The 15099-nt window shown below is 36.3% G+C and overlaps 1 protein-coding gene across 1 annotated transcript in view; it reads right to left on the reverse strand.

Annotated features, from left to right (window-relative positions):
- The window catches only part of TAF4B (TAF4b RNA polymerase II, TATA box binding protein (TBP)-associated factor, 105kDa), a gene marked incomplete at its 3' end in the record, with an annotated part of 116173 nt that overhangs the window by 59059 nt on the left and 42015 nt on the right, over nucleotides 1-15099 (reverse strand). Inside the window, 2 exon segments of the mRNA XM_008591935.1 lie at nucleotides 9378-9483; nucleotides 10406-10556. Of these exon segments, the coding sequence (XP_008590157.1) occupies nucleotides 9378-9483; nucleotides 10406-10556 (257 nt within the window).

Raw genomic sequence — 15099 nt, forward strand, 5'->3', positions numbered from 1 at the left:
TGAACAACATGCTCCTGAATGACCAGTGGGTCAAAGAAGAAATAAAGCAGGAAATCAAAAAATTCCTTGAAACAAATAAAAACACAGTTTACTGCAAAAGCAGTACTAAGAGGGAAGTTTATTGCAATAAGTGTTTACATCAAAAGAATAGAAAGACTTCAAAAAAACAACTTTACATTAAATCTCAAAGAACTAGATAAACAAGAACAATCTAACCCCAAAACTAGTAGACAGAAAAAAATAATTAAGATCACAAAACTAAATGAAATAGAGACCAAAAGAATGATATAAAAAAAAAAATCAATAAAACTTTGGTTTTTTTGAGAGATTAAACAGAATAGACAAGCAATTATCCAGACTAACTAAAAAAAAGCAGAGAGAAGATCCAAATAACAAAAATCAGAAATGAAAAAGAAGATATTACAACTGATATCACAGAAATATAAAGAATCATTAGAGACTATTATGAACAACTATATGTCAACAAATCTGAAAACTCAGAGAAAAAGAATAAACTTCTGGAAACACACAAAACTACTAAGACTGAACGACGAAGAAATACAAAACCTGAACGGACCAATAAAAAAGCAATGAGATAAATGCAGTACTTGGTAGTCTCCCAACAAAGAAAAGCCTAGGAACAGATGGCTTCACTGTTGAATTCTACCAAATCTTTAAAGGAAAATTAGCCCCAATCTTCTCAAACTATTCCAAAAAACTGAAATAGAGGACACTCTCCCAAATTCATTCTATGAGACCAGCATCACCCTGATACCAAAATCAGACAAAGACACAACAAAAAAGGAAAACCACAGGCTGATATCCTTGATGAACACAGACGCAAAAATCCTCAACAAGACATTAGCAAACAGAATACAATAGCACGTCAAAAAGATTATACACCACAGTCAAGTGGGATTCATCCCAGGGATGCAGCGTAGTTCCACACACACAAATCAATAAATGTGATACACCACATCAACAAAATGAAAGATGAAAACCATATGATTACCTCAGTAGACGTAGAAAAGCAATTGACAAAATTCAGCATCTTTTTATGATAAAGACCCTCAACAAATTAGGTATAGAAGAAAAATATCTCAATACAATAAAAGCCATATATGACAAACCCACTGCCAACATCATCCTAAGTGGGGAAAAATTTAAAGATTTTCCTTTAAGAACAGGAACAAGACAAGAATGCCCACTCTCACCACTCCTATTCAGCATAGTATTGGAAGTATTAGCAAGAGCAATCAGGCAAGAGAAAGAAATAAAGGGCATCCAAATTGGAAAAGATGAAGTCAAATTGTCACTATTCACAGATGACATGATCCTATATATAGAAAAACTCATAACCTCTACCAAAATCCTCCTAAAGTTCATAGAGAAATCCAGTAAATTTGCAGGATACCAAATCAATACATAAAAATCAGTAGTGTTCGTATTCACCAACAATGAAAAAGAAGAAAAAGCAATCAAGTTAGTAAGCCCATTTACAATAGCTACCTAGGAATAAATCTAACCAAAGAGGTAAAGGATCTCTACAATGAGAACTACAAAACTCTACTGAAATTAAAGAGGACACCAAAAGATGGAAAGACATTCTTTGCTTATGGATTGGAAAAATTAACATTGTGAAAATGTCCATACTACCTAAAGCCATCTATAAATTCAATGTGATTCCCAGCAAAGATATTCTTCACAGAAATAGAAAAAAAAGTCCTAAAATTCATATGGAACAACACAAGAGCCCAAATAGCCAAAGCAATCCTGAGCAAAAAAAATAAAGCTGGAGGCATTACACTACCTGACTTCAAACTATACTACAAAGCTATAGTAACCAAAACAGCATGATACTGGCTTAAAAACAGAAACATGGACCAAAGGAACAGAACAGAAAACCTAGAAATCAATTCAGGTACCTACAGCTAACTGATTTTTGACAAAGGCACCAAGAACATATAGTGGGGAAAGGACAGCCTCTTCATTAAATGGTGCGGGAAAACTGGATATGCATGTGTAGAAGAATGAAACTAGACCCCTACCTCTCATCATATACTGAAATCAACTCAAAAGGAATTAAAGACTTAAGTTTAACCTGAAATTATAAAACAGCTAGAAGGGCTGGCCCCGTGGCTCACTCGGGAGAGTGAGGTGCTGGGAGCGCCGAGGCCTTGGGTTCGGATCCTATATAGGGATGTCCGGTACTGTCACTGGCTGAGCGTGGTGCAGACAGCCCATGCCGAGGGTTGCAATTCCCTTACCAGTCAGAAAAAAATAAAAATAAAATAAAATAAAACTGCTAGAAGAAAAGCATAGGCAAAACACTACAGGAAGTAGGACTGGGCAATGACTTTATGAATAAGACCCCAAAGGCACAAGCAACAAAAGAAAAAATAAACAAATGGGTTTATATCAAACTAAAAAGCTTCTGCACAGCAAAGGAAAGAATCTATAAAGTGAAAATACAACCTATAGAATGGGAGAAAATATCTGCAAACTATACATCTGACAAGGGATTAATATACAGAATATACAGGAAATCAAACAACTTCACAGTAAAAAAAAATAGTCCTATTAAAAATGGGCAAAGGAACTGAATAGATATTTTTCAAAGGAAGACATACAAATGGACAACAGGTATATGAAAAACTGCTCAGTATAACTAATCATCGAGGAAATGCAAATCAAAACCATACAGAGACATCATCTCACCCCAGTTAGACTGGCTATTATCAAAAAGACCGAGAATAACAAATGCTGCCAAGGATGTGGAGAAAAAGGAACTCTTCTACACTGTTGGTGGGATTGTAAATTAGTACAGCCATTACAGAAAACAGATGGAGGTTTCTCAAACAACTATAAATAGACCTACCACAAAATCTAGCAATCCACTTCTGGGTATGTACCCAAAGGAATGGAAATCATCACATTGCAGGGATACCTGTACTCCCATGTTTATTGCAGCACTATTTACGATAGCCAAGATATGGAACATCCTAAATGTCCATCAATGGATGACTGGATAAGGAAAATGTGGTATATATATACACAATGGAATACTACTTAGCCATAAAAAATGAATGAAATTCTGCCATTTGCAGCAACATGGTTGAGCCTGGAGAAATAAGCCAGGCACAGAAAGAGAAATACCTCATAAGTGGGAGGGAGGGAGGAAGGAAGGACAGACCGCAATAAAACATTGAACTATCAGAAGGAAAAGGGGTAGAAAGGGGGAGATGGAGGTGGGCTAGGAAGTAATTGGGTAAGGGACACAAAGAAAAACAATTTGTAATGATGAACATGCTAGTAATACTGGTTTGATCATCACATACTGGATACAAATACTGATAATCAACACTGTACCACATAAATATGTATCAAAAATAAATAAAATTTTAAAAACACAAAATCTAGGGCCGGCCCGGTGGCACACTGGAGAGTGCGCCACTTGGGAGTGCGGCGGCGCTCCCGCTGAGGGTTCGGATCCCATGTGGAGACCGGTTCCCGCTCACTGGCTGAGCGCAGTGCGGGCGCAACACCGAGGGTTGCGATCCCGTTACCGGTCAGTAAAAAAAGACAAAAAGGTTAAAAAAAAAAAACAACACTAAATCTACATACAATTTTTAAAAAGGTAACCATTTGAAAACTAAACAAAAGCAGGTAGAAACTGGAGGAAAGTCAACCCTTGGACAATGGGAACAACAATGGGTAAAATCTGTGTTTACATCTTCTAGCCCGAGAGCACTCCCAAGTCTGTGCAGCAGCCACATTCCCAGTGCCTTGAGGTGTTCTAATAGCCAATAGAGCCTCCAATAAATAATGTAAAAACTGACAGAACTAACCGAGAACATAAGCAAATCCACAATCATAATTAAAGATTTTAATGCCCATTTTCAGTAAGTGATGGAACTGGTCCAAAACTCAAAACCCAAAAAGCCAGAGTACAGATGTGAACACTATCAGCTACCTTCCCCAAATTAACACTTACAAAAACTGCTCTCCCAAACTGACTAATACACATTTTTCCCAAGTGATCATGAGATAGTCATCAAGTTTGGCCACATTAAGGAGTCTCAATAAATTTAGATTGAAATTATACAGAGTATATTCTCTGATCACAAATCTATATTAGAAAACAAATAAAATAGCTAAAAGTGCCAAATATTTGCACTATTAAATAGAAGGAAAAGAGGAAAAATATTTTGACATGAATGAAAATAAAAACAAAACATTATTATTAGTTGAAAGTTAAATCAGTACTTACGGGTAAATTTATAGCTTTAAATGCTTATATTTGAAAAGAAAATTTAAATTTAATGATCTAAATTTTACCTTAATAGGTGAAAAAGAGGAGCACCTTACACCCAAAGTAAGGAGAAGGGATGGCCAGTTAGGTGCTGATAATACCATGAAGGTCAAAAATTCGAGTTGCCAAAAAAAACAAAAACAAAAACAAAAAAAAACAGAGTAAAAAACAAAAAACAGGGCCGGCCCGGTGGCGCACTGGATAGTGCGCCGCTTGGGAAGCGCGGCAGTGCTCCCGTCCGAGGGTTCGGATCCCACATACAGACCGGTTCCCGCTCACTGGCTGAGCGAGGCGCGGGAGCAACACCGAGGGTTGCGATCCCGTTGCCGGTCCCCGGTCCGGTGCGGGGGCAACACTGAGGGTTGCAGTCCGTTGCCGGACACGGAAAAAGACAAAAGACCAAAAACAAACAAACAAAAAACAAAAAACAAAAAACAATGAAATAGATAAAAAAGGGACAATAATTTAAAAAAAAAATCAAAAGTCAAATCTTTAAAAACATTAACAAAATTCAAAATTAATAAAACATTAGCAATGAAAAGAGGGAATATCCTACAAATTTTATAAACATTGAAAAGATAGGGGAATAAAATTAATTACTTTATGCCCCCCAAAAGTCAACTATTAGAACACAAAAAACCTTTGAAAAATACCTTGTAGCACACTACAACTGAGATCTACAGACGTCCAAAATAAAAGGAATTATTAGGAACAATTTCATGCCAATAAATTTGAAAACTAAGATGAAATATACAAAACCTTGAAAATACAACTTCCTGAAACCAACAGTAAGATGAAATAGAAACTCTAGGAACCCCGCACTGGCCAGCTGACTGAAAAAAATAAAAAAGAAATAGAAAACCTAAATAGCCCTGTATCTATTAATGAAATTAACTTTCTTACCAAAAACCTCCCCCCAAAGAAAACAACAGACCAATCTAGTTTCAATGGTAAATTCATTCATATGTTTAAGGAAGAAATATTATCAATTCTTTGTGAAAGCTTAAAACACAGGAGGAAAAACTTTACTCATTTATTGAGGACAGCACAACTGCAGATGCCAAAATCTGGCAGACACTATAAGAACAGAAAGCTATAGACCAGAATCCCTCATGAACATAAACATAAAAACATTTAACAAAGTATTAATCAAAGACATCAATATATCGAGAATGCACAGTTGACTTAACATTCAAAAATTTAAAAATCAGGGCCGGCCCGGTGGCGTACTGCTACAGTGCACCGCTTGGGAAGCGCAGCGGAGCTCCCGCCGAGGGTTTGGATCCCACATACAGACCGGCCGCTCACTGGCTGAGCGAGGTGCAGGGGCAACACCGAGGGTTGCGATCCCGTTGCCAGTCCCGGTCCAGTACGGGCGCGACACTGAGGGTTGCGATCCGTTGCCGGTCACAAAAAAAGAGACCAAAAAAAAAAAATAATAATTTAAAAATCAATGTAATTCACAATACTAGTATAATAAGAGAAACCAATGATCATCTTAAATAGATGCAGAAAAAGCTCATGACAAAAACATTCAATTTAAAAATAGGCAAAATATGTGGGCCGGCCTGTGGCTCACTTGGGAGAGTGTGGTGCTGATAACACCAAGGCCACGGGTTCAGATCCTTATATAGGGATGGCCAGTTAGCCCACTTGGGAGAGCGTGGTGCTGACAACACCAAGTCAAGGGTTAAGACCCCCTAACTGGTCATCTTTAAAAAAAAAAACAAAAAGGTAAAATATTTGAACTGACATTCCACAAAAGAAGTTACACAAATGGCCAATAAGAACATGAAAATATACTCAGCATCAGCAGTCACTAGGGAAATGCAAATGAAGTCACAGTGAGCTACAACTATCTACCAACCAGAATGGCTAAAACTTAAAAAAAAAAAAAAAAAACTGTAGTATCAATTGTTAGCATGGATGTAGAGCAACTGGAACAAAATTTCATACTTTGCTGGTAGGAACGTAAAATGGTACAACCACTTAGGAAAATAGTTTGGCAGTTTGGAGTTAAACATACACTTACCATATGACTCAGCAATTGCACTCCTATATATTTACAGAAGTAAACGGAAAATCTATGTCAACAGGAAGACTTGCGACAGCTTTATTCCTGGCAGCTTTATTCATGATTAAATAAATTATATTCCTAGCAGCTTTATTCATAATTGCTGAAAACTGGAGACAACCCAAATGTCCATCAACAGATGAAGAGAAACAATTCAGTGCAAAAAGAAGTATATCCATAGAACAGAATATTACTTAGCAATAAAAAGGCAAACTACTGATACATGTAACAACTTGGATATATATCAAACACATTATGCTGATGAAAAGAAGCCAGGCACAAGAATACAAATTGTATGGTACCATTTATGCAAAACCCTCAGAAAAACATATCTAATTTACAATGACAGAAAGCAGATCAGTGGTTGTCTGGGGCCTGGGGTGTCATGTGGGAACTGGCTGGGAAGGAGCACAAAGGAACCTTTTGGGGTGTTGAAAATGTTCTATGCATCTTGATTGTGATACTTGGTACATGGGTTTTGCCTTCTGTCAGACTCAATGAATTGGAAGACAATGATGACTGCTTAGATAACCATCTTCCAATATTTCCCTCGAAAACAAAACAGAATAACCACAGCTTCAGCATAATCTGAAAGACAAAGAATACCCAAACTCAGAACTATCTATAAATGAAAAAGAAAAACAAATCCCAGTGCACATGTTCATGCTCTGGTGCCCAGTCTCTTCCCCCCACCCACCCTTCACATGCCTCAAGGCTTGTGGCAAGTAAAAGCAGACTAAAGAAACTGCAGGAAAGTGAGATGGGAGAACTAGTAGCAGGCATAAGGATGAAACATTCTATCAGCAGGAAGACTAAATATACCCCAAGTCAGAAAACACTAAAAAGGTGCTCTGGTAGATCAAAGCACAAGCTACATGCAACTTAAATTGGCAGACTTTGAAACGTATAGATTCTTGGGGGGAGGGGGAGAGGCAAAAAAGAGAGGGAGATGCACAAAACAATGGACTAGAACTGATGTTTAAAACTACAAGTATAATCCAAGAAAACTTTCCAGACATTTCAAAAGACCAGAAGCTACATGCTGAAAGGGCCAAATGGGAACCTAAGAAAATTAAGCCAGAATGACCACCTTCATTCACTATGTGTACTGATGCAAAACTATGAGATTTCAAAGATAAAAAATCCTCAAGGCCTTCAGACAAAAAGACTGAATAACAACATACAAATCAATCAACACAACATACAGATCAAGACAATAATGAAGTAGCATTTAAAAAAAAAATCAAAATAAAAAGTGTTAATTTCATATCCAGCCAAGCTATACTTCAAGTATGAAAGACATTGAAAACTAGTTTTAACATACAAGAATTTAGGGAATTTTATACCTATTGCCTTTCTTGAGGAATCTACTAGCAGATGAACTTCAACCAACCAACTGAGAAAACTTCAGAAAAAGGACTAAAGGTGAGCATTTTAATATACATACTATATGAAAGTAAACCGACAACTAAACTGTATGTAAGAATGAGGAAGGAGGACTAAGGTATTAATGTTACATGCTGTTACAAAGAAATTATGCAATTAAAAATGGGGAAAGGTAGAGAAACTAGAATATGTACACACTAATTTTAATATAGGCAACAGGTGGGAATTAAAGGATAACAAAAGAAAAAGGATAAACCTAAAACTGTAAAACTTCTAGAACAAAGCATAGGAGAAACTCTTTGCAAACTTGGGTTATACAAAAATTTATTAGATAAAGTGTAAAAAGCATAATCTACAAGAAAAAAATTAACGAACTATAATTCAACAAAATTAAAAACTTTTGCTCTGTAAAAAACACTGTAAAGAGAAAGAAAAAAATACACCACGAAGAAAATATTTCCAAATCATTTGTCTGGCAAAAGACTTAGATCTTCATCACACGTTGTACACATGTACTGAAATATAACTCTGTACTCCATAAATATGCACAATCAATACACGTCAATTAAAAACTAAATTCCTTTAAAAAAGTAAAGGACTTGGATCTTGAATATATACAGAACTCTAAAAACTCAACCATAAAACAAAAACACAGTAAACAAAAATGGGCAAAAGATCTGAACACACACACTTCATCAAAGATATGAATAACAAATAAGCACAAGAATAGATAACCATATTTAGTCATTACAAAAATACAAATTAAAACCGCAGTAGTAATAACCATGACACACCTATTAGAACGGTAAAAAGCAAAAGAACTGAGAATACCAATTGCTGATGAAGTTGGAGAGCAACTGGAACTCTCATTATTGCTGCCGGGAATGCAAAATGGTACAGTCTCTTTGGTAAAAAAATTTGATAGTTTCTTTAACAGTTAAACATTCATTTACCTAATGACTCAGCAATCACAATCCTAGATATTTACAAAATGAAAACCTACATTCACACACAAATTTTTGTAGAACGTTTATACAAGTTTTATATGCTTATATAAGTTTTATATGTCATTGTCAAAAACTGGAAACCACCCAAATGTCCCTCAACAGCACAAAGGATAAACAAATTTAATTTTGTAAAATAGAATACTTCTCAGCAATACAAAAGAATATTCCTTTGTACTATATCAAAACAACATGGATGATCTCAAAAACATGCTGAATGAAAAAAGTCAGGTACAAAAATGTACATAATAATGTAATGTTCCATTTATGTGAAGTGCACAGATAGACAAAAATGATCCATGCTGATGGACATAAGAACAGTGACGGCCAGAGGAAGGTAATTGATTTGAAAGGCACAAAAAGGTGATGTTCAGTATCTTGATCTATATTAACTATTACACCGGTATACATACATGTTAAAATTCATTGAGCTACACATTTAAGATTTTGTGCACTTTACTGGCTATAAATTATACTCAATAAAGTACTGTTAGCTTTTTTAAAAGGCATCAATATATCTATTTTATTCAGGTGGTATTCTGTAATCTCTGTTTTGTTTTTAAATATTACTTCCTTAAACCAAGCGTAACTATTTTCTTACCTGAAGCATGTTGTTCCATTCTCTTTTATTTTATTTTTCTGAATAGGAGATGCTTGAAGTGACAGAATTTTATTTCCTGGCAGAGTAATTTGCTTTAGAATGGAAGCTATAAAAACAAAACAAGGAAGAAAAAAATAGAATACAAAAAAAAGCAATCATACCACATTAGAATTCAGGACAACAGTTTTTAATATATATACAGAATAGCCAAAGAAAATTTCAAGCTGCCCTAGGACTATGTTTATTTTATTTTTTTCTTTTTTGGCAGCTGGCATACAGGGATCCAAGCCCTTGATCTTGGTTATATCAGCACCAAGCTCTACTGAGTGAGCTAACTGGCCAGCCCCAAAACTATGTTTAAATTCAAACATGACAATGAATTTATTCCCTGCACAAGAAATATCTTATAAAAAAGATCTTTCCATTTCTTTTTAAATGGTCTCAAAATATCTATAGAATTAGCAGTATTATAAAAATATCATGTATAAAAGGTGACTGAAACATGTTAATTACATTTTATATTGGTACTTTTTTTTTTGAGACCGGCCACACCGCGCTCAGCCCTGAGCGCACTGGCCATCCCTATATAGGATCCGAACCCACGGCGGAAGCGCTGCTGCGCTCCCAGCACCGCACTCTCCCGAGTACACCATGGCTCGGCCCTATATTGGTACATTTTAAAAACAGATAAAAATTCTATTTTATATGTGTAAGACTGATTTCCAAAGTCAGAGAAAAAACAGCATTATAAGAAGGGATAAGATTACAGCAAATTTTGTAAGTTAAGAAAGTCCTTATTTCCTAGATTGTTTTATCTAATTACAGAATACCATGAGTACATATATACCTCTGAGAGTGTCTATCTATGTACAAAGATGTAATAAATAGTTGTTTTTCATTCTTTTCTCATAGGTGCCAACCTTAAAAGACCAAATCTCTCTTCTCTTAATACAACAACAAAAAAGTTATGCAAAACTCCTCCATCTTTCAAACCCAGTATGATGGGGCTGGGATGGGCCAGCTTCTACCTGGAGGAAACTGGCTGGTAGGTATTACAGTGTTCACTGGCATCTTCTTTTGTCCAGAGTTCTGAATGGTCAATGCTGAGGAATGGGAAAGTGTGGTCAGTTGTTTTGCAATGCCTCCTGAAGGCTGCTGGACTACCTGAAACAATGAGAACTGTCAATATAGTTATTCAACTTAACCTGCCTTAGGAAAGGGCAAGCTTTCAGTTTTAACAACAGATTGTGCTTACCCAGCTACAAATATACCTTTATCTTAGCATAACAAGAATGCTTACTTAAAATTTAAATTTGTATGTAGCAAAATTGTCTTCTTCAGAAATAAAAAATATGACTATCTCATATATTATATTATTTTTCAGAGTAAAATTCAAATTTACATTTCACACTGCCCAACTTAAATCTCCACATGGATCCTATTTTCCTTTTTAACTTAACATGGAAAATTTCAAATATGTACAAAAGTAGGCAAAATAAAATAAAACCACCTATACCATTACCCAGATTCAACAATGACTAATTCTTAACCAATCTTGTTTCACCTACACCCCTACCCACCCTACCCTGCCACCCTCATTATTTTATTATTATTTTTTTTTGTCCTTTTTGAGACCGGCCGCACCGCGCTCAGCCAGTGAGCGCTGTGAACGCACGGGTCATCCCTATATAGGTTCCAAACCCGCAGCGGGAGCGCTGCACTCTCCCGAGTGCACCACAGGCTCAGCCCGACCCTCATTATTTTAAAGCAAGCCCCAGACAAGCCATCTTTTTATCCATAAATATTTCAAAATACACCTCTAAAAGATAAAGACCTTTTATGTGCCATTTTTAAAAAGTATCTTTCTAAACCATTTGAAAAGTGACAATGCTACGGGCCGGCCCGGTGGCACACTGCTACAGTGCGCCGCTTCGGAGCGGCGGCGCTTCCGCCGAGGGTTCGGATCCCACATACAGACCGGTTCCGCTCACTGGCTGAGCAAGGGGCGGGCGCGGCGCAACACTGAGGGTTGCGGTCCGTTGCCAGACACGAAAAAAGACAAAAAAGGAAAAAAAAAAAAAAAAAAAAAGAACAACCACAGCAAAATACAAAGTCCCATTCAAAATCCTTTTAATGTTCATCATTACTAGGAAAGTCTCAATTAAGCTAATATTTTGAACACCATCTGAATCAGCTCTTTGTCTTTATACCCTATGTCCTGGAACACTGAAGGAGGGATGGAGTAAATTGTCTTCTAAACACTGGATTTGAACTCAAAACTGAATAATTCCAAAGGTTGTTTTTTAATTATTCTCTGTGTGCTAATCAAGAAACCCAAAGGGTGCAGTTTGGGGATAAAGGAACAGAAATTAAAGTAATAGCAAGGCCATAGTTTTAGCTTCAAAGAAAAAGAAAAAAACAGAAGAGCAGGGCAGAAGAGTAGGAACGCCCCTACTGTACGATTTTAATTATATGAAATTCTAGAATAAGCAAACTACTCCTTTGGACAAAATTATCAGAGGAGTTGTTGCTTCTGCGAGAATGGGGGCGGGGACTGAGTAGGAAGGGGCACAAGAGAACTTTGAGACGATGGCAATATTCTATACCTTGATAGGGGGTTTGAGTTATACAGGGGTATGGACTGTCTGTCAAAATGGAAATGTTTTAGAACTGGATAGAGATGATGGTTGCACAACACTGTGAACATACTAAACGCCACTGAATTGTTCACTTTAAAATGGTTAATATGTTATGTGAATTTTACCTTATAAATTATTTTTTAAAAACTTTAAAAAAAATTTATCCAATGGTACACTTAAAATTTGTGCATGTTACTGAATGTAAATTTTACTTCAAAAGAAAAAAAGGGAAACAAATATTGAACTGAAGTTAGTGATTTGCATGTTTAATTATTTAGGAAGAAGTCTTTGAAATCTATCCAAAAGTCAGGATGGATGAATGGCTAGAAAAATGCATGATAAATCAAGTGCAGTAATTATAAATAAAAGAATCTAAGTGGTTGGTACTCTATAAATTTCAACTTTGCATGTTTGAATATTTTCATAATAAAACATTTTCTTAAATAATATAAAAGGATGTGTGCACTGTAAATATTGTCTTTAATTAGTTTTATCTTCCATAAATTCTAATGCACCCTTACAAAACATTTTTTAAAAATCCCTCGAGTAAATTTAAACAAACCAGGATTAACCAACCTATATATCAAGACTATTAGTGTATAAATTCTGATTATAGCCCATGAAGAATTTTCTAGGTAACTCCTAATTACACATGATAAATAAAGGGTAGGCCTTACTTGGAACCTCTTTCTTCACCAAACCTTTCATTAGTCTCATATTTAAGTGAGATTAAAAATCAAAAACTGAACTCTACCTTTCCTCTCACTTTTAAAAAGAATGCAAAAAGGGAAGAAAACAAGCACAAACTGCTTAAGTCTAGATCTTAGTTAGGTCAGTACAATGAGAAACTGAGGGTTAACTAATCGAGCAAACAAAATGAACAATTCTTTTTCCCTACTCAATTTTTATTTCCTCTTCTCTAAAGAAAGTACTGGCCACCAGCACGCTAAGTGACTAAAATTTACACTTTGAAAATATTTTCCTATCCTGTGAAAACTGTGAAGTCAGAGGCAATCAGCACTTAAGTCTCGCTGATTATTTAATATAAAATGTATTTGTTGAAAACTCTACAAGGATTTCTCCTACTTCAAAATAAACAGGTACAAGAAAAAATATGATGCAACAACAAAATTTTTTTAATACTCTGCATCAATTTATTTTAGGATTTTAGTTTTACTTCAATATAATGGAATCGAAAGTTGCCACGTTAATAATACACTAATAATTTTTTTTTCATATGCATAAAACAGTAGTATTTGGAGAGTGGCTGTTGAATGTACTTGGGAACTTATAGAATATCTACAATTCTGTTAGAGAAGATATGCAAGTAACAGAGTCATTTGGGGAAATGGTACAAGGGTACTTCGAAAAGTTCATAGAAAGATTCGTATTATCTTTTTCAATTCTATTTTTCTACAAATTTTTTAAAGTACCCTTGTATATATTTAACATAAGAAAATATCTTTAATAATACTAAAACTTCCTGCCTTATCTCTAAGTATAAATCATTCTTAAAGACACTCCCAGTTAGCACTGTCACAATTTCTGCAACCAACTCCCAAATGGTTCAGCAGAAAATTATGTATTTTGTGCATGTGAGTCAAGAGAGACACATACAAAGCAAATGAGGTAAAAATTAACTGGTCAAATTTGGTAAAGGGTATACACTCTTGCCAGTTTTCTGAATGTTTGAAATTTTCAAAATAAATAATTGAGGAAGAAACAAAATGTTACTCACTACTTGCTTGACTTTAACTGCCTGTGGAATGCCAACTGGTTGTGAAAGGACAGAGCCTGGCTGAGTAAGTCTGATTTGGACTGGAGTGCCAATAACAGGCTTGTCAGACGTGGTCCCAGCAGAAGTAATGGCAGGTTTCATGGACGGAAGACAAATAGCTGCAGCTGAAGTTTCTCCAAAAGTTACTGATGGAAGGGCCAGTGTTACTGCTGCTCCAGAGATAACTGGCTTTTCAGGTTGAAGTGAGACCGCTGTAATTGTATTTGATACGGATGTCACGAGTGGTTTTGAAGTCTGAAGCAAAACAGGTCCAGCCGTTGTTCTGCCTGGTACAACAGCTGGACCCACAGAACGAAGTGTCACAACTCCAGTTTTTGCTCCCCCTGGACCAGCAAGTGGATTCAGAGTTTGCACTGAAACAGTTCCGGGTGTTGTTGCTCCAGAAACAATGATGGGCTTTTCAGACTGGATTGAGGAAACTGTAGTTGTCACCACAGGAGAAGTTGTCACTGTTGTGGTACAGGTAGCAATGACTACCTCGCTAGTAGTCTGCTGAATGCACTGCTGAATGAAGCTCTGGGAGTTAGGCAAAAGTTGTCGTAAGGCAATCACACTTTTCTGAAAACATAGGGGGAGGGAAAAAAACACTAATAACTAAACAAATTAGCTACTAGTAAAAATTTTGTATTTCATATCTTTTTTTTTTTTTTCCTTTTTGTCTTTTTTTACTGACCGGTAACGGGATCGCAACCCTCGGTGTCGCGCCCGTACCGGGGACTGGCAACGGGATCGCAACCCTCGGTCTTGCACCCGCACCGCGCTCAACCAGTGAGCAGACCAGTCTCTACATGGGATCCGAACCCTCGACGGGAGCGCCGCCGCGCTCCCAAGCGGCGCACTCTCCAGTGCGCCACCAGGCCGGCCCAGTATTTCATATCTTTACAACATGAAGCAAATCAAAAGTATATTAAGTGTTTCAGTTAAGGAAACCTGATACCAGTAATTTATATATTGTCAATATCCAGAGTACAATCAACCTAAAGTCTAAAAGTGCTTTCTTTATTTTTCAATATGAAATTGTCTCAGTATTAAACTTATTTTGTATGCCTCTTTATCAATTTGGTAAAATAAAACACCATACTATACTTATCTGTATTTATTTAAACCCCATAATAGATCATTAATAACTTCAGTATCTATAAGTTCACTCACACCACAGCACAATCTAGACCTTTTTGTTACATAAATAACTTTCAAAGTTCAGATAGAAAGTCTTCACATCAAAATAAAGCCAATTCAGGGCCGGCCCGGTGGCGCACTGCGATAGTGCACTGCTTGGGAAGTG

Source organism: Galeopterus variegatus, unplaced genomic scaffold (genome assembly GCF_000696425.1).
Source record: "Galeopterus variegatus unplaced genomic scaffold, G_variegatus-3.0.2 Scaffold7416, whole genome shotgun sequence".
Taxonomy (NCBI): Eukaryota; Metazoa; Chordata; class Mammalia; order Dermoptera; family Cynocephalidae; genus Galeopterus; species Galeopterus variegatus.